Raw genomic sequence first — 26593 nt, 5'->3', positions numbered from 1 at the left:
TGGTTTTGTTCGAAGTGTAGCGAACAAAACTTAACATTATTATAAAGGTAAATTCGGGTATTTTTTCATAAGATCTTCTCGTCTGCTGTTCACTAACCATTTTCTGCTCCTAAAACGAAACATTAATCATTAATACACATGTAGTTTGCAAGCGAATCCTGGCGACACACTTTAGTAACATTACGTTATATACCTCTCACGGTCTATAGGAAACCTAAGAACGGCCGATGTGATATCTTATTCTTGTTGTTGCTGCAATTTATTGCACTACAGACGGTCTTGTTTGTAAAAGAACCATTGTACAAACCAAAATAAACAACTACTATTCCCTTTCGCTTTCACGATCGCGCCGCATTCAGCAGCAATACTTACTAGCCGCTTGGCACGCTGCTGGCGCCGTAGGCAACAAAACCGAGGCGAAGTGTCGCGACTGTTATGTTAGACTGTGGTTTTGGTGACATATTGACTTGTAGCCTAGTCCACTTTTTTACATTCGTGCCATAATTTAATTGGTCGATTTCAGCCGAACGCCAGTTGGAGTGTACTCAGTTTAGTTGCACATGTACCTGACCGTAAATAGGTATATCTTTCTTGTGACTTAACCCACCTTTGACAGCTAGAGAGCCTTCAGCCTCTCAATCAGTGTGTTCGGCAGGAAGGAGTGGAGATGTGGAAGTTGCGTGTGTATGTGATTTGTAAATGGAAACTTCGACAGAATCATGCATTGTAAACATTTTTGTTTAAAACGGACCGAAGGCGATGAAAACATTGTGTATTTAAAGAGTATACTTCACAATGTTCATTGTCGCTCTTAATCTGGAAGAAATCCGGTGTGCAACAAGTAAAACAATATTTCCTTTCTTTACACTTAATGTTTGAGAAGGGTAAGAGTTTACACTGAAACCTACAGGATGGATGGTATTGTGGAATACCTAAAAAGTCCAAGCTTGGTAGCAAAAATTCAGTTGTATTTTGGCGTGTTTCCGAAGAAAGTACTCTATGACAAATGCGAATTAAACGGACTGACGAAGTCACTTAACACCTTGCAGTCAAAAAGTGCATGTAATATTCATAACAGAGTGGGAAACCAATGTTCTGGTGTTGTTAGTAACGGCCGCTCTGATTCAGAAGGCCTAATAGGTACAGAAAGTAAACAAGACTGTCCGGAAACAGACGTGGATGATGAAACAGTTTCTTCGGAATCTGAAACCGAAGCTAGTGATTATGTCGTTACTAAGTTGTTCTGGCATTATTTGTTCATTGTTGGGACGGCATTAGGTGACGAAATATTTTATGCCTCCTTTATTCCCTTTTGGTTTTGGAACATTGATGGTGCTGTCGGGAGACGAGTTGTTTTAGTGTGGGCGATTATAATGTATATTGGTGAGTGTTTCGGGCCTAATGATATGCATGTTATAGAAAATGTGTAAATTCGTTTGATACATCCTAATTTTCAGGCCAAAGTATTAAGGATGTTGTTCGCTGGCCTCGTCCATCATACCCGGCCATCAGATTGCAAAAAAAGTGGGCGCAAGAATATGGAATGCCATCGACTCACGCAATGGTTGGTGTTTCCATACCATTTTCTGTTATCCTGTACACAATGAACCGGTATCAGGTATGATTGACATACTTCAGGCAAGTAATGTAACTAAATTTGAAGCGATAATTTACAACATATACTTTTCTTTCCAGTATTCAGTCAGTCTAGGACTCATAGTTGCTGTCGTCTGGTGTACAGTTATATGTGTTAGCCGGCTGTACCTGGGAATGCACTCCGTTCTAGTAAGAGACTATTACACTTTATTTCAGACGCATTTTGTGAGAATTAAGTATTAACAAAAATAAACTGGGAGATTCTCTCAGCAACATCTCATAGCATTATATTCCTATTTCAGGATATTGTTGTCGGTCTTATGTTAGCCATAGCCTTGATGTTTCCCGTAGTTCCCATTGTGGACACGTTAGACCATCATCTTCTTACAAATAAATGGTCACCTGGATTTGTCATGCTGGTGTCCATATTGGTGATGGTGTTTTATCCAAGCAGTGACAGATGGACACCAACTCGGTAAGTACATAACAAATGTTTAATACGTAGACACACATCAGCCATATAACTTAAATCATTCTTATTGGAGTCTGATCAGTTTTTTCATGTTGAAAAGTTTGGCTGCCTTGTTATTTAAATATAGTGTGTTATATTTTGATTTCTGAATAACATCCAAATCTAATAAAGTCCTGTATGTTCTCTACAGTATAAAAAAAAATTAAATTATAATTTAGAAAATTAAGATGGCCTGGCTTTCATACTCTTGAGTTCTTTGGTGCCATTCATCATTACATAGTAATTTCCATTCCCTTTAATGCTAAACTCTTAACACACAAGCACGGTAGAGTTTTGGGTGCAAGTGAAATTGTCAGATTGCCAGTACCTTTGTATGTATTATGCCTTTGGTAGTAGGAGCTGTATTTCTATAGAAGCTACAACTCCTGCATAATAGTTGTAAAACAAAGCTTAGTGCTATAGACAGAGATAGTTAATTATATCTTAGGCTGTCCAAAGGATAATGGTGAAGCACTAGACTGCTGTGGTAGGATCTTATCAAAAGATATCGGCATTACAGAAGCGTCGGATTCCACCCGTCTGCTCTGACCCATGATATCATCAGTATGGCAGAAGTGCCTACTTCCAGCATATACAAAATTATGATGTTGTCACTGCATACAAATGCCAACAAATGCAAACAATCATAAAAACTACCCAAGAATGTCTCGCTCCAACAATAAAATGAAACTGATGGGACAGCTGCGGGAAATAGAGGGTTTAGGGTGGGGCAATCTAAATGTATGACAGTACAAAACATCACACCATCCCAAACAAGTATCATTAAAAAAAAAACGCAACTTATGACATAACAGTACAGCCCCAAAACCAACAGGAATTGTACACTTCACTCAACCTATACCGCTCAAACAAAGTCCACAATACCAAAAAACCAACATCTGCCATTCTGAAAAGGGGAATTGGACGTCCCTTAGACCAGTATAGCTCAAATGAAGCCCTCATTGGCAACAAACCAACACCCTCATCTATGAAAAGTGGAATCGGACATTTCCCTTGACCTATGAAGTTGAAATGCAGCTTTCTCTACCTACTGACAAAAAAAAACCTACAAACTTCATACACCTATGTAACACAAAACACCACCAAAACCCCCATAGTCACTAGATCGATTAAAACACAACATAAATTCTGTAACTATAAATGTCAGTTACCATAGAAAAAAACACACACACACACACACACACACACGAAAAGAAAATACATGATGACAAACACCAAACTGACCAGGCCTAACAAAAATTCCAAACGCATAAATAAAAGAAGCAGAAGAAAAAAAAACAACTTGCTGAAAAACAGTGCAAACACTTCCATATCCACATTACAGCAGTGACTGTCCTGACTCAACCCTTCATTATTGCAGTGATAAACAAGACTTAAATGAACCCAATACCACACTTTAACTCAACACATCAATATCCACCACCAGAGTCCACCGTCAAATACAACAACCCGACTAATCAAAATCACTGCACCGTAGTGCCGTCACACACACCACCATTACGTCATTGGTCAAAGCAGGCGGGTGGAATAACAGGCTTCCAATGATCCAAGATATCTCTTAAAACAAAAATAAATTCTCATTGTATCTTAAGGGTTTCAGTGTCGGAAAGTTAGTGCCCAAACATTTGTGGACCATACAAGAACTGAAATTGGGGGTAGCAAAGTGAAAGCAGAGTGTTGCAAAGGAAGCCCTGGAAGTACTGTCCAAGTTTAATTCTTGCGCAAGTGCAGATATATGTGACTGTGGCATTGAGAAACAGCTGAAATCACTAAAATTGAACAAGGCACCAGAGCCTGATGGAGTCCTTGTGAGATTGTGTGCAGAATTTGCAACTGGGTTACAGCCTCACTTAATTGTAATGTACTACTTTGGGAGGGAACAGGTATCTAGTTGCAGTTATCTGTACTGTAGTGCAGTCTAAAAAAGGCTACACAAGTATCCAGTCAAATCTTAATTGATTTCAAATTCATAAATAGCCTGGCAACTTCCTTTAAATGTTCACAAATGTAAAACTAGACGCTTCACAAAGTACAGAAATGTAATGTTCTGAGACTACAGTGAATGAGTCAGAGTTGGAATTGTGCAAATACGTGGGTCTGCTGATTTGTGGGGAAGTGAAAGCGAATAATCACAGTAGGTTGTCACAGGTGGCAGACTTCAGTTCATTGGTAATGGAAATACAGTAAGCCGATATTGATTCCTTACAGACCATTGATCAACTGTTTTAGACTAGTTCTCTGGTTTGTCAGATGTATACTAGACAGGAATTAGATAAAACATTGAAAACACAAAAAGGACAGGACGAATAGTTGCTGCTTGGTTTGACTCATAAGGGACCATCACAGAAATCCTGAAAAACCTGAATCCCCTGTGTATCACTCCCTCAGGGAACACAAGGACACCAAGCGTGGTGGCGCAGTGGTTAGCACACTAGACTCGCATTCAGGACAGTGGTTCAATCCCGCGTCTGCCCATCCTGATTTAGGTTTTCTGTGATTTCCCTAAATCTTTCCAGGCAAATATCAGGAGGGTTCCTTCGAAAGGGCACAGCAGACTTTTTTCCCCGTCCTTCCCTAATCCGATGAGATCAATAGCCTCGCTGTTTGGTCTCCTTCCCCCCCCCCCCCCCCCCAAGCAACCCAACCACAAGGACAAAATTAGACTAATTGCTGTGTTCACAGAGGTGTTTCAGCAGTCATTCTTTTTGCACTCCATATGTGAATGGAAAAGGAAGAAACCCTTCATGCACTTTATAGGGGTTTGCAGTGGGTGTAAATGTTTTGTTCTGGATGCATTCACAGGTTTCCATTTTAATGTGCGGTATTGAGTTCGCTTTGCAGGATAGTAATAACAAAGTCCTGTCTTACACACTTGAGCTGCTTGCATTGTAGAGTCTGTTTCATAAAATGTGATGCACAGAGGAATAAAGCACACAGTGACAACAAATCACATTAGTTGTGATATCAGCCACAAGTACCGTCCACAGCCGACTGTTGTAACCAGCATTTCTAGCAGTCTCATAACAGTGAACAGAAGGCTCAACCAACCACATTCTCTGGTTGTGAGTACGGTAGATTTCCTATAAATAATTAGCGGTCAACCACTTTATTCTGATCTAAGTATGTGCAGCACTTATATTTGACATGCTTCCCATGTGTCAGAGTAAAATAGCTATAGTGTTTTTGTTTTCAAGCCACAGACAGAATTTTTCCCTAGCGGTCTGTATATGTTGTCTGGCAGAGGATGTGACCAATGTTGCTACCGACCAGTATGGCAGTATGACATATTATCATGCGTATTTTTACTATTGAAGTATCAACATGCCTGGTGAGCAGTGGTCATTTTTGGGTCGGAATGCTAATGTTTTAATACCTACAAAGATATTAAAAAATGTGAGAGTATAAGACTATGGCACCTTTTTGGTTATCGACTTTACAGTCTCTAACCCCCAAATTGTGAGTTTGCTACAATGGTCAGTGTGACAGTATTTGTCATTGACCACTATCCAGTGGTCACTTCAATTTGACCACTGACAAACAATGTATGATGTTGGGCTCTTCGAAGAGCCAACTGGTAGTTGTGTACCTTTGCTTCCATCTTTGTCTCCTCTGTCACACTGCATTGATGAGATTGTGGGGATATCTCTGATGTGATCACTCACACCTCATTTCCGTGAGCCCATTCTGCAGCCAGCCGGTTCTGTAGAGGACCAGAGACATCGCAACAGCTATTCATTATCATTGGACGGCCTGGAAACATCTTAAATGGCTTCTTTACAGACAATCCTCATCACCTTCAAGTTCGTCAGTGTTAAGGCTAATTATTAAATTAATTGCAGTAAGAAGAAAGTCTGGTAGCACTATGCCTCTCCTTGGGAACATATGTCTCTTCATCACAGGTATGGGCAAAGCTCTGTAGTCTGATGGGTCATTAAAGATTAATTGTCCCATGTTGCCTCTTTCACGGTGATACATCTACTGACGTGTAAATTTTTGCCGAACATCTTGCTGCCTGTTTTGCAACTGCACTGGTGTCCTCTTCTTACACACCTACCTTTCACACACATAAGAACGCCAACTTAAAGACTCCATCGAATCAGTGTTGTCAGCTGTATTTGACTTAAAGATATTTTTCCTCCACAATGGTGAGATAGTATCATTGTTCCAGTCTTTAAACTATGCAAAAACCCGGTGTCCATAGACAGCTGCTGACTGATTAGCCTCACCGACGTGCTCTGCAATCTGTTTCAAAGGGTGGTAACTGGCCCTTGCCGATAGAAGTGCATGACACATGACTTTGCGGCTGAAAACTGGAAGCCTTGGGTTAGAGACCATGACTGCGCCTTGTGGATGGCTCCCTGGAGGCACCACTCAGCAACAACAGTACTGGAGCAGCAGTACGAAATGCAGAAGTCGACTGCATACAGAGAAGGTGAGACAGAGGGCCGGACAGCTACTGCTAGGCCGTTAATGGCCACTAAAAATAGAGAGACACTCAATACAGAGCCCTGCGGGACTCCATTCTCCTGGATATGGATGGAACTATGGGAGTCACCAACTTGGACACGGCAAGTACAGAGTGGCAGGAAGTTTTGGGTAAAAATGGGGAGTGATCCCCAGAGACCCCACTCATACAGTGTGGCAAGTCGTGTCGTATGCTTTATGCAACTCAAAAACGACGGCAATCAGGTGGCGTTGCCGTCTAGAAAAGGCTGTTTGGATGGCATACTCGATGGACACAAGGTTATCAGTAGTAGAGCGACTCTGACAGAAGCCGTTCCGACATGGGGCCAGCAAGCCACGTGACTCCAGGACCCAACCCAACTGCCGACATACCATACGTTCCAGCAGCTTACAAAGAATGTTGGTGAGGCTGATGGGCCAATAGCTATCCACATCAAGCGGGTTTTTACCGGGTTTGAGCACTGGAATGATGGTGCTCTCCTGCCATTGCGATGGAAAGACGCCATCGCACCAGAGCCGGTTGAAGATGACAAGATGATGTCGCTTGTAGTCAGATGAGATATGTTTAATCATCTGGCTGTGGATGTGATCTGGCCCAGGGGCTGTGTCGGGGCAATGTGCAAGGGCACTGAGGAGCTCCAATTCTGTAAATGGGGAGTTATAGGATTCACTGCGGCATGTAGTGAATGAGAGGACCCCTTCCAGCCGCCGTTTGAGTGTGCGAAAAGTTGGGGGGTAATTCTCCGACGCAGGGTCTCCAGCAAAGTGCTCAGCAATCGCATTTGTGTCGGTACATAACTCGCCATTTATGTTAAGACCGGGGACAGCTGTTGGAGCCTGGTACCCAAAAAGACGTTTGATCTTTGCCCAGACTTAGGAAGCTGACGTGTGGCACCCAATGGTGGAGACTTATCTCTCCCAACACTCCTTCTTCCATTGTTTGATATGGTAGCAAACACGGGCACGGAGCCGTTTAAAGGCTATGAGGTTCTCCAGGGAAGGGTGCCGCTGTAGAGCTGGCTGACGCTCCGTAATTGCTTCAGTAACTTCCAGCGACCACCGAGGGACTGCCTTACTTCTCGGGCACCCTAAAGACCGAGGGATCACGTTTTCTGCAACAGAAACAATTGTGCTAGTCACTTGCTCAACCATCACATTGATGTTACCGTGTGGGGGAGATTCAGCGGTGACAGTGGAGGTGAAAGTCCCCCACTCCACCTTGTTCAAAGCCCATCTGGGTAGGTGTCCGTGTGCCTGATGCTGGGGCAGTGACAGGAAGAGGGGGAAGTGGTCACTACCACACAGATTGTCATGTACTCTCCAGTGGATAGATGGGAGAAGTCCTGGGCTGCAAATTGATAAATCAATGGCCGAGTCACTACCATGAGCCACACTGAAATGTGTGGCAGCCCCAGTATTTAAGAAGCAGATGTCGAATTGCGACAGTAAAGTTTTGACATCTATGCCTCGGCCAGTAAGCATGGTACAACCCCACAAGTGGTTATTGGCATTTAATCTCCCAGAAGTAGGAAAGGTTTAGGGAGTTGATCAAATAGTGCAGCTAATACATTCAGGGGTACTGCACCATCTGAGGGAAGATATACACTGCAGACAGTTATTTCCTGCGTCGTCCTTATTCTGACAGCCACAGCTTCAAGAGGGGTTTGAAGGGGCACACGTTCACTACAGACAGAGTTTAGGACATAAACGCAAACACCACCTGACATTGGATTATAGTCGCTACGGTTCCTGTGATATCCCTTACAGCCGCGGAGGGCAGAGGTCTGCCTTGCTGGGAACCAGGTTTTCTGGAGGGCAATGCAGATAGCAGGTATAAAGCTTGACAGATGCCATAGCTCAGCCAAGCAGTGGAAAAAACAACCACAGTTCCACTGGAGGATGACATTGTGAGACTGGGAAGGAATGGAACATTCAATGAGGCAGTTTACACCTCGGTCACCTGCTGACACTGATTTATTGCCTGATCAGTCTGTATCCATTGTTTCTGAGGGTCTGGTGAGATCTAGGTCCTCAGTGGACACCAAAATCTCCACCCCATCCTCAGCTGCAGAGCTTGTAGGTAGCGGTGGCGTGGGTGCCACCGCAATTTCCTTGGTCTTAGGGGTTTTCTTTTTGGATTTCTCTCACTGCTTCTTGGGTTTCCCTGGCTGGGAGGACTTCACTGGCTCAGTCTCCGGGACTGAGGAGGAGCATGAAGCCCTACGACCAGCTGCTTTCGGGCTCTTCAGTCACTGGAGGGGGTCGTCTTTCCCACTAGAAGAAACCTGGGAAGGGAGTGACCCAAGGGACCCCTTCCTTGCGAGAGAAGCCAAAGAAGACTTACACTTCTCCGGCTTAGAATTGGGAACGAATGTCCCCAATGGTAGGGGGGTGTTGCTCCTGAAGTACGTGGTGCAAGAGTAACAGGGAGGGAAATGCGCCCCCCCCCCCTCCCGCCATCAAGGGGGCAGGTGTAGTCTTCCAGTTCTGAGAGGTGACCTAGGTTGGCGGAGCTGATTATGCCAGAACTGTTGGAGCGGCGGTGTAAGACAATGTCATACGCACAGGATGCAGGTGTTCAAGTTTTCTCTTAGCCTCAGTGTAGGTCAGTTGGTCCAGGGTCTTGTACTCCATGATTTTCCTTTCTTTCTGGAGAATCCTGCAGTCAGGCGAGCAAGGCAAGTGGTGCTCTCCGCAGTTGACACAGATGGGAGTCGGGGCACATGGAGTATTGGGATGTGATGGGTGTCCGCAATCTCGGCATGTGACGCTGGAAATACAGCGAGAAGACATATGGCCGAACTTCCAGCACTTAAAGCACAGCGTCGGGGGAGGGATATGGGGCTTTACATCATACTGGTAGACCATCACCTTGACCTTCTCGGGCAATTTATCAATGCACCGGTGGCAACCTGATTATCCTTCGGACCTCTGTGGACGTGCTGGACGAAATGTACACCTCGCCGCTCTATATTAGCGTGCAGCTCATCGTTGGACTGCAAAAATGGTCTCTGTGAAATATGATACCCTGGACCATATTTAATCTTTTATGTGGCGTGATCGTTACAGAAACATCCCCCAGCTTGTCATAAGTGAGTAATGCCCGTGAATGGGCGGAAGATGCTGTTTTGATCAAGACTGACCCATATTTCATTTTGGACAAGCCCTCCACCTCCCCGAACTTGTCCTCTAAATGCTCAAAAAAAAATAAATAAGGCTTAATCGTCATGAAAGATTCCCCATCAGCTCTCGAACATACAAGGTACCGGAGCGAATAAGATCCACTGCCATCCTTAGCCTGACGTTCCTCCCATGGTGTGGCCAGGGACGGGAACGATTTGGGGTCGTACTTCTGTGTGTTGAATTGAGCTCGTGTTCGCTTAGAGACTGCTGGTGTTTCATTACTAGCAAGAGATGATGAACTACGCTTCATCGCGTTTCATCCGCCCTGATGCCGCCGACTCCAACCAGGGGCCCTCCTCACGGGTGCCACCCAGCTGCTGCAAAGGCCACCTGGCAGGATGGCCATTGCCAGGAGTCCTGATGCCCCAGGGTGATGGGCATCTACCTCTTGGCATACGTGGAGAGTTAACGGCGCAGGCATCAGCAGAGTGATCCCTGTGTGGTCAGGGGGCTACAACCAACAGGGTACACGGCGGCCCCACCACAACGGACTGGCTACCGTGCTGGATATCAGGTGCAAAGAAGTCCATGGTCATTCTCGACGCAGAAATCGACACTGCATAGTGCATGGTGGAAAATGCATCCAGGGAGGTGTTCTCGCCCAAGAGATGGAGAATAGGCAGGACTGCAATGCGATGACGAGAAAGTGGGCTAAAGATCTCAATGCACGAAGGACACGATGCACCTTGTAAGGCGCCCTTCCCCAATTGGCTCGCCCTTCAGGAACATTTTGAAGAATGGAGGTCAAACCCTACAGGGGACCGTTACATCTTCTTCTTCTTCAGTAGCTCTACAGCCCTTGGTGAGCCTTGGCTTCTTCAACAATCTTCCTCCACACTTCTCAGTTATTTGCTGCTCTTTTCCACCCCAGGACTCCCATATTGGTGATATCCATTATTACCTCATCGATCCATCTTCTTCTAGGTCTCCCTTTTCGCCTAACTGAATGGATCATACCTTTCATCATTTTCTTTGGAATTCTATCCTCTGCCATTCTCTCAAAGTGTCCTAGCCATCGTATTCGCTGTGATTTCACAAATTTTACTATGTCCCTGCCTTGTATTAACTCTTGTAATTCGGCATTGTAGCGTATTCTCCAGCCTTCTTCCTCCCTTATTGGCCCATAGATTTTGCGTAGTATTTTCCGCTCAATGCTTCTTAGAGCATTTTTATCGTGTTCTGTCAACATCCATACCTCTGAGCCGTATGTGATAACTGGGCGGACTAGGGAATTATATATTAGCAGTTTAGTTTTTCTTGTAACAAGGCTATTTTTGAAAAGCTGCATATTTGCAAAGTAAGCTCTGTTTCCTGCTTGTATTCTTTCTCTTATAGCCTTTCCAATACTGTTATCATTTGTTATTAGGGCTCCCAAGTAATTAAAAGAGGACACTCCATTGAAGCATTTCCCATTGATGTTTAGGTTTTTAGGGGTTCTTCTGGCCTCAGATTGTGACATTACCATATATTTTGTTTTGTTTTCATTTACTATGAGGCCAATTTTTAAGGCTTCTGTTTCCATTGCCCGGTATGTCTCTAGGAGTGTATTGGTATTTCTTCCTACTATAGCAATGTCATCAGCGTATGCACATATCTGGCTAGTTTTCATAAATATGGTGCCTCTTTTGTTGATTTTATTTACTGCACTATGCAGGGCTATGTTGAGGACAGTGGAGAGACTATCCCCTTGCTTCACACCTTTATTAAAGTCAAAGCTATCACTTGTTCTGCTAAGGACCTTTACTTTTGCTCTTGTCTCTGTCATTGTCATTCTGATTAGTCTTATTAATTTAGCACATATTCCAACTTCTTTTAGTACTCTGTATAGTTCTTGCCGATTTATGCTGTCAAAGGCTTGTTTGAAATCGATGAATAAGAAATGCAGATCTATATCATATTCATAGAACTTTTCCATCATTTGCCTTATCACAAATATTTGATCAGTTGTTCCTCTGCCTGGTCGAAAGCCACACTGATATTCCCCTAGTATGCCTTCTGCACACTTCCGTATCCTTTCGTTTAATATACTTGTGAAGATCTTATAAGCTGTACTTAGGAGTGTTACACCTCTATAGTTTTCACATGCTGTTCTGTCCCCTTTCTTATAAATGGGGACTATTATTCCAATTTTCCAATTATCTGGCATAGTTTCTGTTTCCCATATATCTGATATTAGTGTGTGCAGTTCCTTTATTACAGCCGCACCACCAGTTCTTATTAATTCAGCAATTATGCTGTCTTCCCCAGGGGCTCGATTGTTTTTTGACTTGTGCACAGTCTGGGAGACCTCTTGTAGTGTTGGCTTTCTTGCCTCATTGGTTTCATTGTCTACTTCCAGCTCCACTCTTCCCTCCTGTGCAGAGGTCTCTTCATCTTCTAGGCTGGTGCTTAGTGTATCTTTGACCGTCACATAAAGGCTGAAAAATGGTCAGTTGGAGACCACCTGTCCGGTAAGCCGTACTGGTAAGAAGACAAAAGGTCCTGAGATTCAAGGACTCAAATATCTTGGAGCCAAATCAATTAACACCTGGAGGAGATAGTGGTGTTATGGGCAACTGAAGTGTTGAAGCAATTGGTTAGGGGTGGAATCGGGGCCAGGAGGTGAATCACGGGAAGAAAAGATGGCCAGAAGAAGCTCCCATTCAGTAAAAGGCTCATTGTAGGATTTCACCTCACAAGGGGTGAAACATAAGTGGGAAGCTTCAGCCCTTTGTTTCTGGAGGAAGTGGAAGGCAGATGAGTAAGAAGGTGACACAAATGCTTTTGTAAAATACGTTGCAAGGTGTTCCACAAGAACTGATGGATCTGGCCATCTGGAAGGGCAGAATGGAAGACTGCTGCTGACAGCCTTGGAGGGTATGGAGTGTAGCCTACATCTGTGACGAAGGGACAGAAGAACCTATAGAGGAGACAGAGTTCCCAATACACCTGTTTGCTCTATTTTATTAAGTAATGGACTTTGGTGCAAAGATGTTTGAAGGTAATAAGACTGGTGTAGGACGGGTGCCACTTACGATGTTGTAAGGTGTGACGATCATGGGTAGCGGTGGCAATGGGATGCTCCACCAAGGAACTGGCCGACGGTGAACTGGGCCTGTCAAGTGGGGAATGGCAATGCCAGCAGTGCGGATTATCTTACTGGACACATCACAGACAACTTCATCAATATGACCTGCAAAGAAGGTGGAAGGTATATGGAGGCCAATGAGCATGATGGAAGGCCCAGTGGGGTAACATGGTCAGCAGGAAGCATGAAGGGAACAAGAGAATCAACGAGAAGTGGTCACTAATTCATCGCATGCAGTCAGGGTAAGGGATGAAGAAGGGGAGGGGAGGAGTGATAGACCAATGGCAGAAAAGTGCCTTATAAAACACTAAAATGAGTAGGGAAACCATCATTAGAAAGGCATAGGTCGTGGTCCGCAAGAAAGTGGCCAATGAGGAGCCGCCCAATTAGATGAAGAAGCACTGCCCCCACAAAGGGTGATGGGCATTAAAATCTCCAAGGGAGAGGAAAGGAGGGGAGAGCTTTTGGAGGAGGACAGGTAGGGCAGCAGATGTAGATGTCCTGCCAGGAGGGAGACAGAGATTGCAAAATGTGTCGGCAGAGTCCAAGTGGAATCCGTATACTAACAATATGTGTATGGAGTAATATGCAAACGCCACCAGAAGCTCTCAAAGGGCTGACCCAGTTCTGACAGCAAGCAAGACACCCAAGAAGGGTCACTGAGTGAGCCATCACCAAAATGAGATTCCTGGAGAATGAGAAGTTGCCGAGTATAGGCAATAAGGGATTGATTGCAACTCTGAGAGGTGATAGTAGTATCCACTGAGTAATCACAGGTTGCAGCCAATCATGACACTGGTTCACCATCTGTCACAAATGATGATGGGGTGACATCCATAAATAAGATTGTCAGACTCAGAAGGCAGAGATGGCATCTCTGGCGGCACTGGGGAGAGCCTTGTCCTGGGATTTACGTTTCTTCTACTTCTCTTCCATAGGTTGAGGAGGGCAGGGCACAAATGGACAGCAGGCTTCTGCAAGCTCCAGAGTCTAAAGAGAGCAGGCGACTTTGGGGCGCACAGACTGTATCCACAGCAAACAAAGGCTTTGTGGGGGTGAATGTGTCCCCAGTCCATCCTAATGCAGACTAGGAATCAGGAAAGGTGTTTCACCCAAGCTAGTGAGCCTGGCCCTCCTCTCAGGGTTCAGCCTGGGAAGGGAAGGCTGAAGGGTCAACAGTCAATGATTTGTTTACCAGTCGGAGAGAGAGTTGTAGGAGAACAGCCAGATTTTTTGAGCTTGTTATGCTTCATGCACAGAGCATCTGCCCCAATATCAGCCACTCGATTCAGAAGGTCTTACCGTGGGCTCCACCCAGCTACAGCAAGCTTCGTACTTATTAATAGCTTTTGATAATTGATAATTGCATGTGAGGCATAAATGGTACGTTCCACACATTAAGCAACAAGCTGTATCTGTTACGTATTCTCGCCGACATTGAGTCGCATCAGTTTACTTAACTTCAGTTTAGTTTACTTGAAAGATTTATAAAGGTAGTTATTTTCCCTTTCCGTTTTTAGGGATAGGTATCTTAAAGTTCATAAAGGAAATATGAATTATTTTCCCAGCTAGCAAACAGTTACGTGAAACCAGCAATTTTAACTAGACATTGCTTGGAGTTCCCTCAAACAATTCACTATTAGATAGTAAAAACTGTTTGAAAACTCTGATAGGTAAAGCTGAAAATAGTCACTTTAACTTCATGCTATGTTATTTTCTTTTATCTATCACTGGTTCTATGTTTCTCTATCCAGTCTACAAAGCACTGCTTGGTATTCTTTATTTAATTTCAGTTTGTAGGGGAAGAGCTTATCTTATGGGAATGAAGTTTCCGTCTTATGTCTGCATCTACGTCTCTTCTCTACGTGGCGGAGGGTATATCCCAATGTACCAGTTATTAGGGTTTCTTCCCATTCCATTCATGTCTGCAGCGCTAGAAGAATGGTTGTTTGAATTGTAATCTTATCCATATTAGTCTTAGCGGTGTATTTCACTTTCATAAATGATCGGGCACACAGTTTAAATTAATCTGGTATATGTTGTTAAACACTTCTTTTTACACACAAATCACATAAGCAATCACCTACAGAGCTTATTCAGATTAGAGTTGGTCTAATACTGAACAGAACTGGACAAAATAGAGCTTACAATGATTGTCCTTGGCTTATGGTATATGCTATGAAAAAATCTAAGGTAGGAAGCTATAGCTTTCTAAACTTTGCAGTTTTTGCCGTTTTCTTCTCCTTTGTATTAAACTTATATTGAAAATTTCCAAATATTTTCTCAAAAGAACCAACTAACCTAAGCTTTATTTAACTTACAAAAAATGAGTGAGTGGTTACAGTATGTTCCACCCTTGGAGCAAAAGTCATTGAAGACCACTGCGAAACCCACTTCTGGAAAGTCACTTGTTTCGGCAATGAAGCTATCTGTTCTGAAGACCAGTGTAGCTTTAAGCCATAAACTGTTACTGAAAATGCAAAAACATGTACCTTGACAAACAATTTTTTATCTGTGCTACAGAGCACACAATCATAGATGGCTAGAATGTAACTGTCAGTGAGAGTAGAATGTAATGTTAACAAAAGTAACATTTCCTTGTCAAGCAGACAAAAAGAATAAAATCATTTTGCACCTGATTATAGTCTCACTTCTGTGTCCAAAGGCAACTCATGGTATAAAGAATAGCAAGAAATCTCACAGATCCGTATAACTGTAGCAATCAATATAACCTCGATTTTTATCTGAGGGATCTGATAAATGTTATACACATAGTATGGATGTCAACTTCCCCTTGAGGGAACCACCAAAAGCTTAAAGTAAAGGTTGAGGGGAGAACCTGTTACATCATGCCCTCAGAATAAATCCTCCCCCCAGGGGGCTTGCAGTTCTTTTGTGAGTTCATGCATGGTGCACCCGGGGCCCAATCTGTTGTGGCCTATTCTTCCTTCCTGGTCTGCATTTCCTTCACCATGCCACTGCCTTCCCATCCTCACTCCTTCCCACCTGCCCCCTCCTTCCCCTCTCTTGGTGTTCTGATTTCTGCAACCTGGCTATCTGCCTGGTTCCTCCTTGGGGTCTAACTTCCACTTCTAAATTTTATGTCTTTAGTGTGAGCCGTTTGGGGAAGAACTCCCTCTCTGGTGTCTATGGTGTGAATTCCTCTCCCCCCCCCCTTCCCCTTCCTTCCCCTGTTCCTTCCTAGCCGTAGCCCCCTTCTGTCCCACTAGGTCACAAATATGTGTAGCCAGTCCATGTGGTGTGGCTGATATGTACCCATCTGGCAGAGTTCCATGACAACACAGGGCTCACACAAGATACCTGATTTGTTGCACCTCCCCATGTAGGCCAAGGAGTCGTTGCTTATTCTGGAGCATTGAAAGTTGCGGCAATGGCTGCCATGCCAGATGGCCCTTGCTGTGGGTGGATGGCTCCTATGGGGAAAGCCCCTGGTTGGAGAAGGTGGTATCAGGGTGGATGCTTAGCGCATGATGCATATCAAGCTGCAAGAATCTGGCCATTCTCAAATGGCTCTCTCTTCAAGTGGTAAAGGATCATTGACTGGTGCTTCGTATGATCCTGCCATCTGCTATCTGCCCTCTCCATGGGAGAGTGGGGAGATGGACCATTCTGGTCCCTGGGATAGCATCTGGAGGTGTCTGCACTTTGTTTTGCATCAGTGTTATTGGTGACTGGATCCCCCCTTTGTACCGCCCTGGAAGTACCCACATTGGGCATTCCGCAGAGCCAGTTTCTTTATGTGTGTCTGCTGTGCACTTCTGCACCTCCCTTGGATTGCGTTGATGTGGTTGTGCAAGATGTCTTTGACACTATTCTTCACACTGCTGGCACTGCTGTCACCCTATCCACAGGTCCCCCACATTGTTGACCGAAACCATGGTGGACTGAGGACATAGCAGTCACTATCCAGAACCGCTGACAGACACTACAACAATTTAAATGACGCCTTTCACAGACTAATCTTATCACTTTTAAGCATCTCCATGCTAAGTCTCACTACCTTATTGAGCAGAGTAAAAAGGAATATTGGGAGTGCTACGTTTCCTCCCTGGGGATGTATGCCACTTCATCATAGGTTTCATCCAGACTCCGTAGTCATCTGGTCTGCCAGCGACAATCAACTGTCCAGGGTCTTCTCCTACAGGGTGCTCTGTGTACTGATCCATTAGTCCTTGCTGAACACTTCGCAGCAGCATTGGTGTCCCCTCCTGTTCTGCTACCTTTCCCCGGCAGTATCGACTAGTTGAAACTCCCCTATGTTTCAGTCCTCACCAAGCTGAAGCCTACAATGAACCCTTCACTGAATGGGAATTCTTGCAGGCTCTTACCTCTTCACATGACTCAGCCCCAGGCTCAGATTCCATCCACAACCAGATGATCCAACACTTGGACATTACCCAGAGGCAACATTTACTGAGGGTCTTCAACCACGTTTGGCTCATTGGGTGTCTTCCCCTCGTAATGGTGAGACAGCATAGGGATACAGAGCAACATCTCTTGACAGCTACTGACTGATTAGCCTCACCGACTTACTTTGTAAACTGCGTGAGAAGATGGTTAGCTTCTCATTATGTTGGGTACTCGAATCTCAGGGCCTGTTGTCTCCATATCAGTGTGGCTTCCAGGAAGGACGATCTACAACGGACCATTTTCTTAGTTTGGAAACAGAAATCTGACGGGTCTTTGTAAACTCAGATACCTTGTCACAGTCTTCTTTGACCTACATAAGGTATACGACATGGCTTGGTGCCATCACATTTTCGTTACAATTCATGACTGGGCCTTTCATGGCTCCCTTCAGATTTTTATCCTCGAGTTTTTACCCCACCGGCGCTTCCAGGTTAGAGTTGGCACTTCACTTAGCACCCCTCGTATCCAGGAAAACAGTATCCCACAGGATTCTGTATTAAGTGGCACTTTCACCAACAGTGAGCTTGTAACTTCTGTTGGACCTCTGGTTACCCCAGCATTGTGTGACGACAGATTTTTGCATCTGGTGCAGCTCTTACTTGGTGGTATCCGCTGAATGCCAGCTCCAAGACACCATCTGGCAGCCCTCTGTGTGGGCAATTTCCATGGCTTCCAGTTTTCTCCCTGAAACCCCCAGTACACCCTAATTAATGCTCTCTGTCTCCTGGCCCACGTATCTTGGGGTGCAGACCGTGCTATTCTTCTCCATCTTTACTGTGCTTTGGTTTTGTCCACACTATATTATGGATGTCAGGCTTATGGCTAAACAGCTCTTCTCACACTGGAACTACTTGACTGTCTTCATCATTATGGGGTGTATCTGGCAATCGGTACATTTCACACTATTCCCACTGCAGAAGCAGAGATTCCCCCTCTACAAATACGATGGAGCCCACTCCTGGTTTCTTAGACAATTGCCATTTGATGATTTCCTGACCATCCCTTGTACCCCTTCCTCTTTGCAAGCAAGGGATGTCTCCTCCCTGATATCTGCCGTTGGGTGGGATTGCTGGCTGGAATGCGTCTCACTTCCCTCTGTCGGGATCATTTCCAATCACTGGAATGTGCTCCATATATTTCCTCCCGCACCCCTCCCCCCTCCCACCCATGGATGTTGCCTAGATTAGGACCAACCTGTTCCAGTATTCTAATGTCTCTGTCACCGCTATGATATTCAAGTGTCTTGTATATTCCATCCTCGAAGAGTTCCAGGGTGGTACCATCTTCTACACTGATGGTGCTAAACTATAGGAAAGACAGGATATGCTGTTACATCTCCTGCTGGCATGGAACACCATTTACAGCCAGGGTCATGTATGTTCACAGCAGAGTTGCTAGCCACTAACAGAAGTCTCCATTTTGTTACTCAGCCCTACCTTCACAGTGTTTTAATAAGTACTGACTCCGTGAGCAGCCTGCAGGCTATAGACCAATGCTACTCGCGTCACCCTTTGGTCTGTGCTATCCATAACCTCTCTGCCCTTAGCTGTGCCACCTGCTCAGTTGTCTTTCTCTGGGTCTCAAGTCATGTGGGCATCCCAGGGAATGAAGTGAAGTGGCTGGTCATTTGGCTAGTGGTGCAGATACTTGAGCCCCATTTCCTTTCATGATTCCAGGTGCAGATATAGGGATAGAAATTAAATCTCACTTTGCACAAAAGTGGAATGACATCTGGTGTGCTACTGCTCTTAGTAGTAAACTCCACACAATTGAAGTGACTACTGCAGGTTGGCACTCATCCTTCCACTCATCTTGGAAGGAGCCCACTGTCTTATGCCATCTATGCATCAGTCATATGGATGCACTCATTGTTTTCCCTTGTGTAACAAGCCACCCTCACAATGTGACTGTGGAGTCACTCACGGTATCCCATATATTGGTGAAATGTCCCCTTCTTTTGGCACTTCGTACTAAGTATAGCATTCCAGATTTCTTGTCTGTAATATTAGCAGACGATTCACAGATGGTTGAACTGCTCTTCAGTTTCCTATTTAAAAGTGGTTTTTATTTTCAGTTATAAGGTTTTGCTTTACTCCTGGAGCAGAGCAGGATGGTTATGGTTGGGGCTTCTGTTCCAGTTTTTATGCCGTTTAAGCATTGGTCATACCTGACTCACCCATTGTTTCCTCCTATGTAATGACCCATCCTCACAATGTGGTTTTGGAGCCGGACTGACAATATCCCAGATACTGGTGGAACGTCCCCTTCTTTCGGCCCTCCGTGTTAAGTATAGTCTTCCCGATTCCTTAAATTTAATGTTGGCAGACGATCCACGGATGCTTGAACTGGTTCTCAGTTTCATCTGTGAAAGTGGTTTATATTTCCAGATATAAAGTTCTACTTTAGTCGTGGAGCAGGGGCAGGTTGGTTGTGGTTGGGACTTCTTTTCCAGTCTTCTTGGTCTGTAACCTCATAACCACCCCCATTTTTCCAGTTTTTAGATTTGGTCTTACTTTTTATGCCTTTTACTGTGTGTGTTTAATGTTTATTATTATATAATGTGACTCCTCTGATTGGATCTGTCCACTTTTAGCGGACTGTCTTTCTTCTGTGACTAATTTCAGAATTGTGGGACTGATGACCTCACCGTTTGGTCCCATAACCCCTCTCAATTAATCAACCAGTCAGTCCTGTGCCATAAGTTCGCCTCATTTAATAGTGGTACTGAATTGTCTTTAATGAAACAATTATCTGGTTGGTCCAATTCATAGATGCCATTATCAAGTGTGCTTTTGCAAATAGATTCTTTCGTACTGTAAATATGACAGCCTCATTTATCACAAATTTTCTGTGCTGTGTCATTATTCATGAAGTGGTAATGCTTTTCATCCTTCACTTCTTAAAGCAATTTTGTTTAATAGTCTCCAGTTATTGGCATATTGGAATTCTTGAAGCACATAATCATTGATTTGTAGTGATCCAGTAATCCATCCCATAGAATGCACCCTACCCACTCATTTTTCACTTTGAAATTCAAAGTATTTAACTTATTGGAAGTGAAAATTATTTTGGATGCATATTGTTTTCACTTTGAAATTCAAAGTATTTAACTTATTGGAATGAAAATTATTTTGGATGCATATTGTTCCACTAATTTGCAGTTCTCCATTCAAGTTTTAAGGAGTGCATCCAGCAAACCAGTTCTTAAGTAAAGTCCAGAATCTTCATGTACCTGTTTTAATTTTCCCCTTATGCTGTTGTTGTGTTCTGCAGGTGCATGTAAATTGCTGACTCAACTGATGTTATTTCCACTCTAATATCACACACTTTTGACTCGCCCTTTATTTCACCTGAGATGCGGTCCCATAGCTTCACATGCTGAAGATATGATTTGATAGCAGTTTGCCTTGTATTGTAATTCTCTCTTCCTTTCAGTTTCTTTGTTAACTGTTATGAATTCAGTCCCGTAGTTCCAGTTTTAAATAGATCACTGATCTTCATTTTGTTTTGTGATTTTATCAAACTGCATCTACTGTGTATGCTGGGCTCATAACCTGTGTGTTTTTTTGCTTCGATACTCAGTAAAGCAATTAAAGAAAGTGATAAAAGTTTAAAGAAAAACATAAGAACCATTTTATTGTAAAAAAAAAAATAAAAAAAAAATGTGCACACAGTATTCAGAATGAACAGATAACCTAGAATAAAAAGCTTACATGAAAAAATTAACAGCTAAGAGCATATACGAGGGTTGGAAATTTAATAGTGGCAACTATTTATTTACAGCTCATACAAAATAGATACATGTTTCAAAGTTTTACTGACCTTCAAAGTAGTCACCATCATTGTGTATAATCCATTGCCAGTGCTGTGAAAGTCGTAGGATGTTCGTAGCAGTGCCAGTTGTGTTGACAGTTCGAGCGGCGTGGGCTATTGCCCGACGAATTTGTAACAGTTCTGAAGCGAATGCCGTGAAGTTTTTCCTTCAGTTTAGAAATCTAGTTGAACTTACGAGGGCTTAAGTCAGGGGAGTGCAGTAGGTGGTATAGCACTTAGCAGCCCCATCAGTCAAACAAATCAGTAACAGCTTACACTGTACATGCTTGAGCATTGTCCTGCAAAATGATGGTTGGGTCCTGCAGAAAGTGTCCTCACTTCTGTCTCTATGCTGTTCATTTTTGGAACGCAACCTACAACCACCTTTATTGATAGTAACAAATTTCTTTTTATACATTTCAGTGTGAAATATAATACACTGTGTACAAAATCAAATGAAAGCCTTTTAGTGAAATAGCTGAGATAATTTTAATGTATGTGAGATTCTAAACATTTTTTTGGTATCAGCTATTTCTATAAGGAAAGGTAATGTCAGAGGAGGGTGTCCCATTACAATATCCCCCTCACAAAATTTGAAAACAGTGTGTTTACAATATTTTGTGAGACTATAAGGTTTGTCAAACAGTGTACAAATTGATGCCAAAAGGTAGATTATAGATGTATAGAAGTATCCGATACGTAATATATTATGGAAAACATAAGAAAAATATCTAGTCAAGTCATAATGTATACATATATCAGGATATGGCATTCAGATCTGGATCTGTGGAGCATACTGTCACAAGACAAATAACACCAGGTCAAAACTACAACATTGCAACACAAAACTATAGAAATAAATACAGAGATAATGTGAATTACTAGAATTACAATTTGCAAGTTTACATACATAAAATCACTCGTTCAAAATCTTCAAAAGAGAAGAGAAAAATTTCAGAGCCTAAGTGTATGACGAGTGAGCAGACTTGAAAACTCATGACGACGGGTACAGACCAGAAGAATATACCCACAGTCTTGAGTAGGAATCAATCAGCCACATAAACCATAGTATTTAAGGATATGTTGATTCATTAAAGGACAAAATAATGAAAAAATATTAGGGCCTAAGTTTGGGGATCAACCCATGAAACCAAACTACACCGGGTACAAACCAGTAAAACATGTTTCGACACAACAAACTGAATAAAGCTCATAATCAATCAGTAAGTTCAATTATGTGATGTATCTAGCCTCAGTCAATGGTTGTAAGCTCTACTATACTAGTGACACACACACACACACACACACACACACACACACACACACACACACACACACAAAAAAATCGCAATGACCAGGGGTACCCAAAACAGAGTTAAGCATAAACCTGCCCACAACTCAAGTTCCAATCAGATGCAATATTGTAATACTCAGGATAAATACAGGCAAACAGAGTCATAGTTAGCTTTGAATGATGACATAATTGAGTAGCCTGAGGACCAAACTCAGTGTATGAAAGCAGACATGTACACATCTTGTTATATTGTCTATACTAGTAAATGTCTTCCACACTATTTGCTAATTGTCCATACAAACTAACCTACATACATAAAAGCCTAGAAGGTTCATTTACAATTGATAAAAAATAAAATACATGCTGATTTAAAGTTACATGATGTATTGGAAAGTCAATTACCCTACTTGAAAAAACATGCATTAACGCAGAATAACACTGTTTTTGGCAGTCTTGGCTAATAATTCACAAATATCAGTCACAGTATGTTGTTAAAGATGCTTGAGTACATTACCCAGCACCTATGATCTCTTGTAAGTGGACTGGTACAGCCATTCAGCACTGTGGGGAGAGGATCTGCCCACATCTCTCATTTTCCACCTCAGAGTTCTCATCACATGCTCCAATGGATAAGCAACTTCCTGCCTAGCATTCACATCAAATTCTGAAACGTGTTTTGTGTACTAAATACACTATTCAATACCTTCTTCACATCACACAAGGTATGCTCTCCCTCTCCCTAGTCCTTTTTCAAGTAGATCTTCTTTTGCAGGGTTCAGGCCTTTTGCTATGTGTAAGGCTTGAGGGCATATCTCTGTCTGATAATGTCTTACTTTCGTAGTGGTTGAAAGATTCTTTGTGTTTTGGATGGTTGTAGTGAGTGAGTGAGTGCGCGCGCTATATTAGTGTTGTTTATTTGTGCTCCCATAGCTGCTGCGTCTGTCAGACCAGGTTTTACCGTTTAAGTTTAATATCTCTGCCTTCTGATGTCATCCCGCTAGAAGCTGTTTTTGTTATTTTGTTTTCTCAATTCCCTTTGTGCACAAAATTAAATACACAATGTTTTGGTTGTGGTAATTTGTGTAAATTGCTTTTAAAAATCTTTTAGAGTATGTGTAATTACTGACTGGTTGACATTTTCTTTTCCAGTGGTGATACAACTATTGTCGTAAGTGTTTCTACTGGAATTCTGATTGGAGCATGGTTAAATTATCAGCTTGGCAATCTGTATGAATCATCTTTGTCACCTCCATACACCATCATTTGGCCTTCATATGAGATGTTGGGATTGGCAACACTGAGAACTGCTATTGGGTTTTGTTGCTTGATAGCTACAAGAGCTGTGGGGAAATCTGCTTCATATGCCACGGTCTGTGCCTTACTTCGCCTCAGTTCTAAAGAAATCAGAGAATCGCAGTACAGCATTGAAAATAAGCAGAAGATTATTGTCGAAATAAGTTATAAATATATCACTTACTTTTTGATGGGAATTAACACAGCATATTTGTTACCAAATGTTTTTCGCTTGATAGGAATAGAAAGGCCGACATTTTATACAGAAATATAGATTTTTCATGTTCCTTTGTGTACATCACAGATCTCAAAAATAATCTTTTATGCATATGATAATGTTTTGTTGTCTCTATCATTTCTGTAACAAGATACATAAAATTCAGATATATTTTTAATCCTCGGATTCTCTTTGAATAATAGTAATCATACTTGTTTTTGCCTTAAAAATTTGCATAGAAGACTGTAGAAACAATTTTCTGTGATTGGCACAGTTAGATCTTCACCATGTTTGTGAAAGGCTTTCCTTCTTTTAGTCTTTATTGGCAGTTAGGAACCGTAATCCTAGTCATTAAATTATAGACATAATGTAGCTCCAAAAAATTCAAATTTCTGTTAACATACTGCCTGTATGCCTGCTGTTTAATCAACTGCTTATTTATTGGTGCATTTATCTGCCATTGGTAATGTTTTTTTTTTTTTTTTTGAAGCATGTATTTACAGAACAAAAATTGCCTCAGTTCACAAGTAACAAGTTGATTATTTGTACTAATCTGTATGAAGGAATATTAACATCTTATTTGATGAACAATGAGTATTAAAGCTAGGTTAAATATTAAATGTTATAGACTATAATGACATGATGAATCACTGATTTTTCTTTATACGTAGTCCAGTTTTTTTTTGTAATTATTTGCAACCATTTGACACAGATGGTGTATTTAGATTAATTTGTCAGAATCTTGCCTCAGGAGCTATAGCTGATTGTTAAAACTGTGATGCTAATGCATTTAAATATGTTGTATAGATTTTGCTGTAATGATTAAGTTATTTATTTTTTACCTTGTAAGTTATTGGTGCAATGTGATCTTATTTAAGGTGCCAACATGAACAGTGTGGGGGATGGCTTCTTTTTGTCAGCCTTTTGCTTTTTGACAGCAACCTGTTCAGTTAGTCCAGCTTCTGTCGTAGATTACAGCTCATTCTCCAGAGAAGACACCTGTTCCTCTAGTTCAGTTTGTATGACCTGCGATGCTTCCAATCCAGATTTCAGGAGCATGACCACTTATGAGGATCAAATGAGGATGTCCGTATAGAACTGAATTCTTCTTCTTCTGCATTTCTTTCAGTGGGGAATTTTCTGCTATTAAACAGAGTAACTGCTTTTCTAATTTAAAAATGTTTTACTTTAATGAAATGTACCATGGCTTTTTTTAAAAAAAAATGTGAAACTGTAACAGGGAATTCCAAAACACAGCCAGTGACGGTTGCTGTTATTATCATACACAAAGCATTATCAGATAATACTTCATACGTCTTTCCAGTTCCGTCACTTCTGTGAATGTCTTGTGCACTGTCCTCAGACATAGTATTCTCCTGTAGTTTTGTTTCTCTTGGTAGCAGGCCAGACTATCCACCAGTTTATCCTAGTTAGACAGGCAGATGATTAAGACATCCCAGTGAAGTCACTTCCAATTGACTCACAAACATCTGACTTGTGACCAATCTGATCTGGGTCAACTGCCACATGATATACTACCTCTTCCAGTGATTGGTCCCTATCCCAGGTAGAAGGTACTTGCACAATATCTTCAGAACCCAATTTCTCTTTGTTTTGCATTTCTTCCCCTTCAAACTATTTTCTTTGAGAAACACAATCAGTTTCTCCTTCTGTGATTGAAGAAGCAAAACCAAGATTGGATGTGTTATTAAGTGTTGAAAGAACTGATTCTGATAGCTTTGCAAAGAAACCATCTTTTGTCTCTTGCCTTAAGTCCCTCTTTTGATGCCAAAGTTTCTTGAAACTGAATACCTTGACTTTCTGCACATCAGTTGAGTGAAGTTCTAAGCTAATGCTTATTTCTGTTACTCATTTAACCTGAACTGATTGTTATCTTTTCCACTAGGAAAATCTACATGATACTGTTCAATAGCCATAGGTAACTTTGCTATATCACCTTTTGGTAAATATCCTTCTTTTAATCAAAAAATATTTTCTTCATTGTAATTGTCAGAGTTGCCACTGCATCTGAATCAAATTCTCCAGCAATGTTTGAGATAGTAACATTCTTTGAATCTTCAGTTCTGTCAACTTCCAGTAGTTCTTAGGAACTTTCTTATCTTTTAAAATATAGAAAATTTCATATATAAAACTTTTATTATATATTACTATATGTATCAATGAAAAATATTGTGAATTATATTCATGGCATTTGAAAGAAGTACCTGATACTTTAAAGTTTGTATTTATCATTTCGCATGTGGTTGTGTGGTGTATCAATGATTTACAGGCTTTAAACATTTTATACAATAAAATATTTATGGTGATTATGTTGCAATTGTTAGTTTTATTGATGACAACCTGCAAAATTGACCATCATAATCATGCAAAGTTAGTAACATGTGAACCTTTAGAAGCTACATATGAAATATTAAGATATGGCTGATTTACACCAGTTACACATTAGAATGTACACTTCAGTACACAGAATTGTACATTCCTGTTGTGTCAAGAGTGATGTGGGCATGGAGTAGCATATGCCTAATTGCAGTCTGCTCACAGTCCCATGATTTGAAAGTATAGTGGAAGATGTCTTGTGTGTTAGCAGTACTAAAAGACAACTGAACAAGTAAGAGGCTGTTTTATAAATATGGTTAAAAATCAAATTATGTTTAAAAAAACACATTTTTCCTCAGAAGTCCC

The 26593-nt window shown here is 42.1% G+C and overlaps 1 protein-coding gene across 1 annotated transcript; it reads left to right on the top strand.

The window, feature by feature from the left end:
• Positions 1-620: 620 nt before the first annotated feature.
• LOC124619307 (sphingosine-1-phosphate phosphatase 2-like) lies at positions 621-26207 on the top strand. Its single transcript, XM_047145607.1, has 5 exons — positions 621-1383; positions 1458-1618; positions 1696-1785; positions 1899-2071; positions 23530-26207. Exons 1-5 carry the CDS (start codon positions 912-914, stop codon positions 23945-23947), a joined length of 1314 nt encoding a protein of 437 aa, XP_047001563.1. The 5' UTR covers positions 621-911; the 3' UTR covers positions 23948-26207.
• The last annotated feature ends 386 nt before the right edge of the window (positions 26208-26593 follow it).

The sequence above is a fragment of the Schistocerca americana genome, chromosome 6, assembly GCF_021461395.2.
Source record: "Schistocerca americana isolate TAMUIC-IGC-003095 chromosome 6, iqSchAmer2.1, whole genome shotgun sequence".
NCBI lineage: Eukaryota > Metazoa > Arthropoda > Insecta > Orthoptera > Acrididae > Schistocerca > Schistocerca americana.
This window is presented reverse-complemented; position numbering and strand designations above follow the sequence as displayed.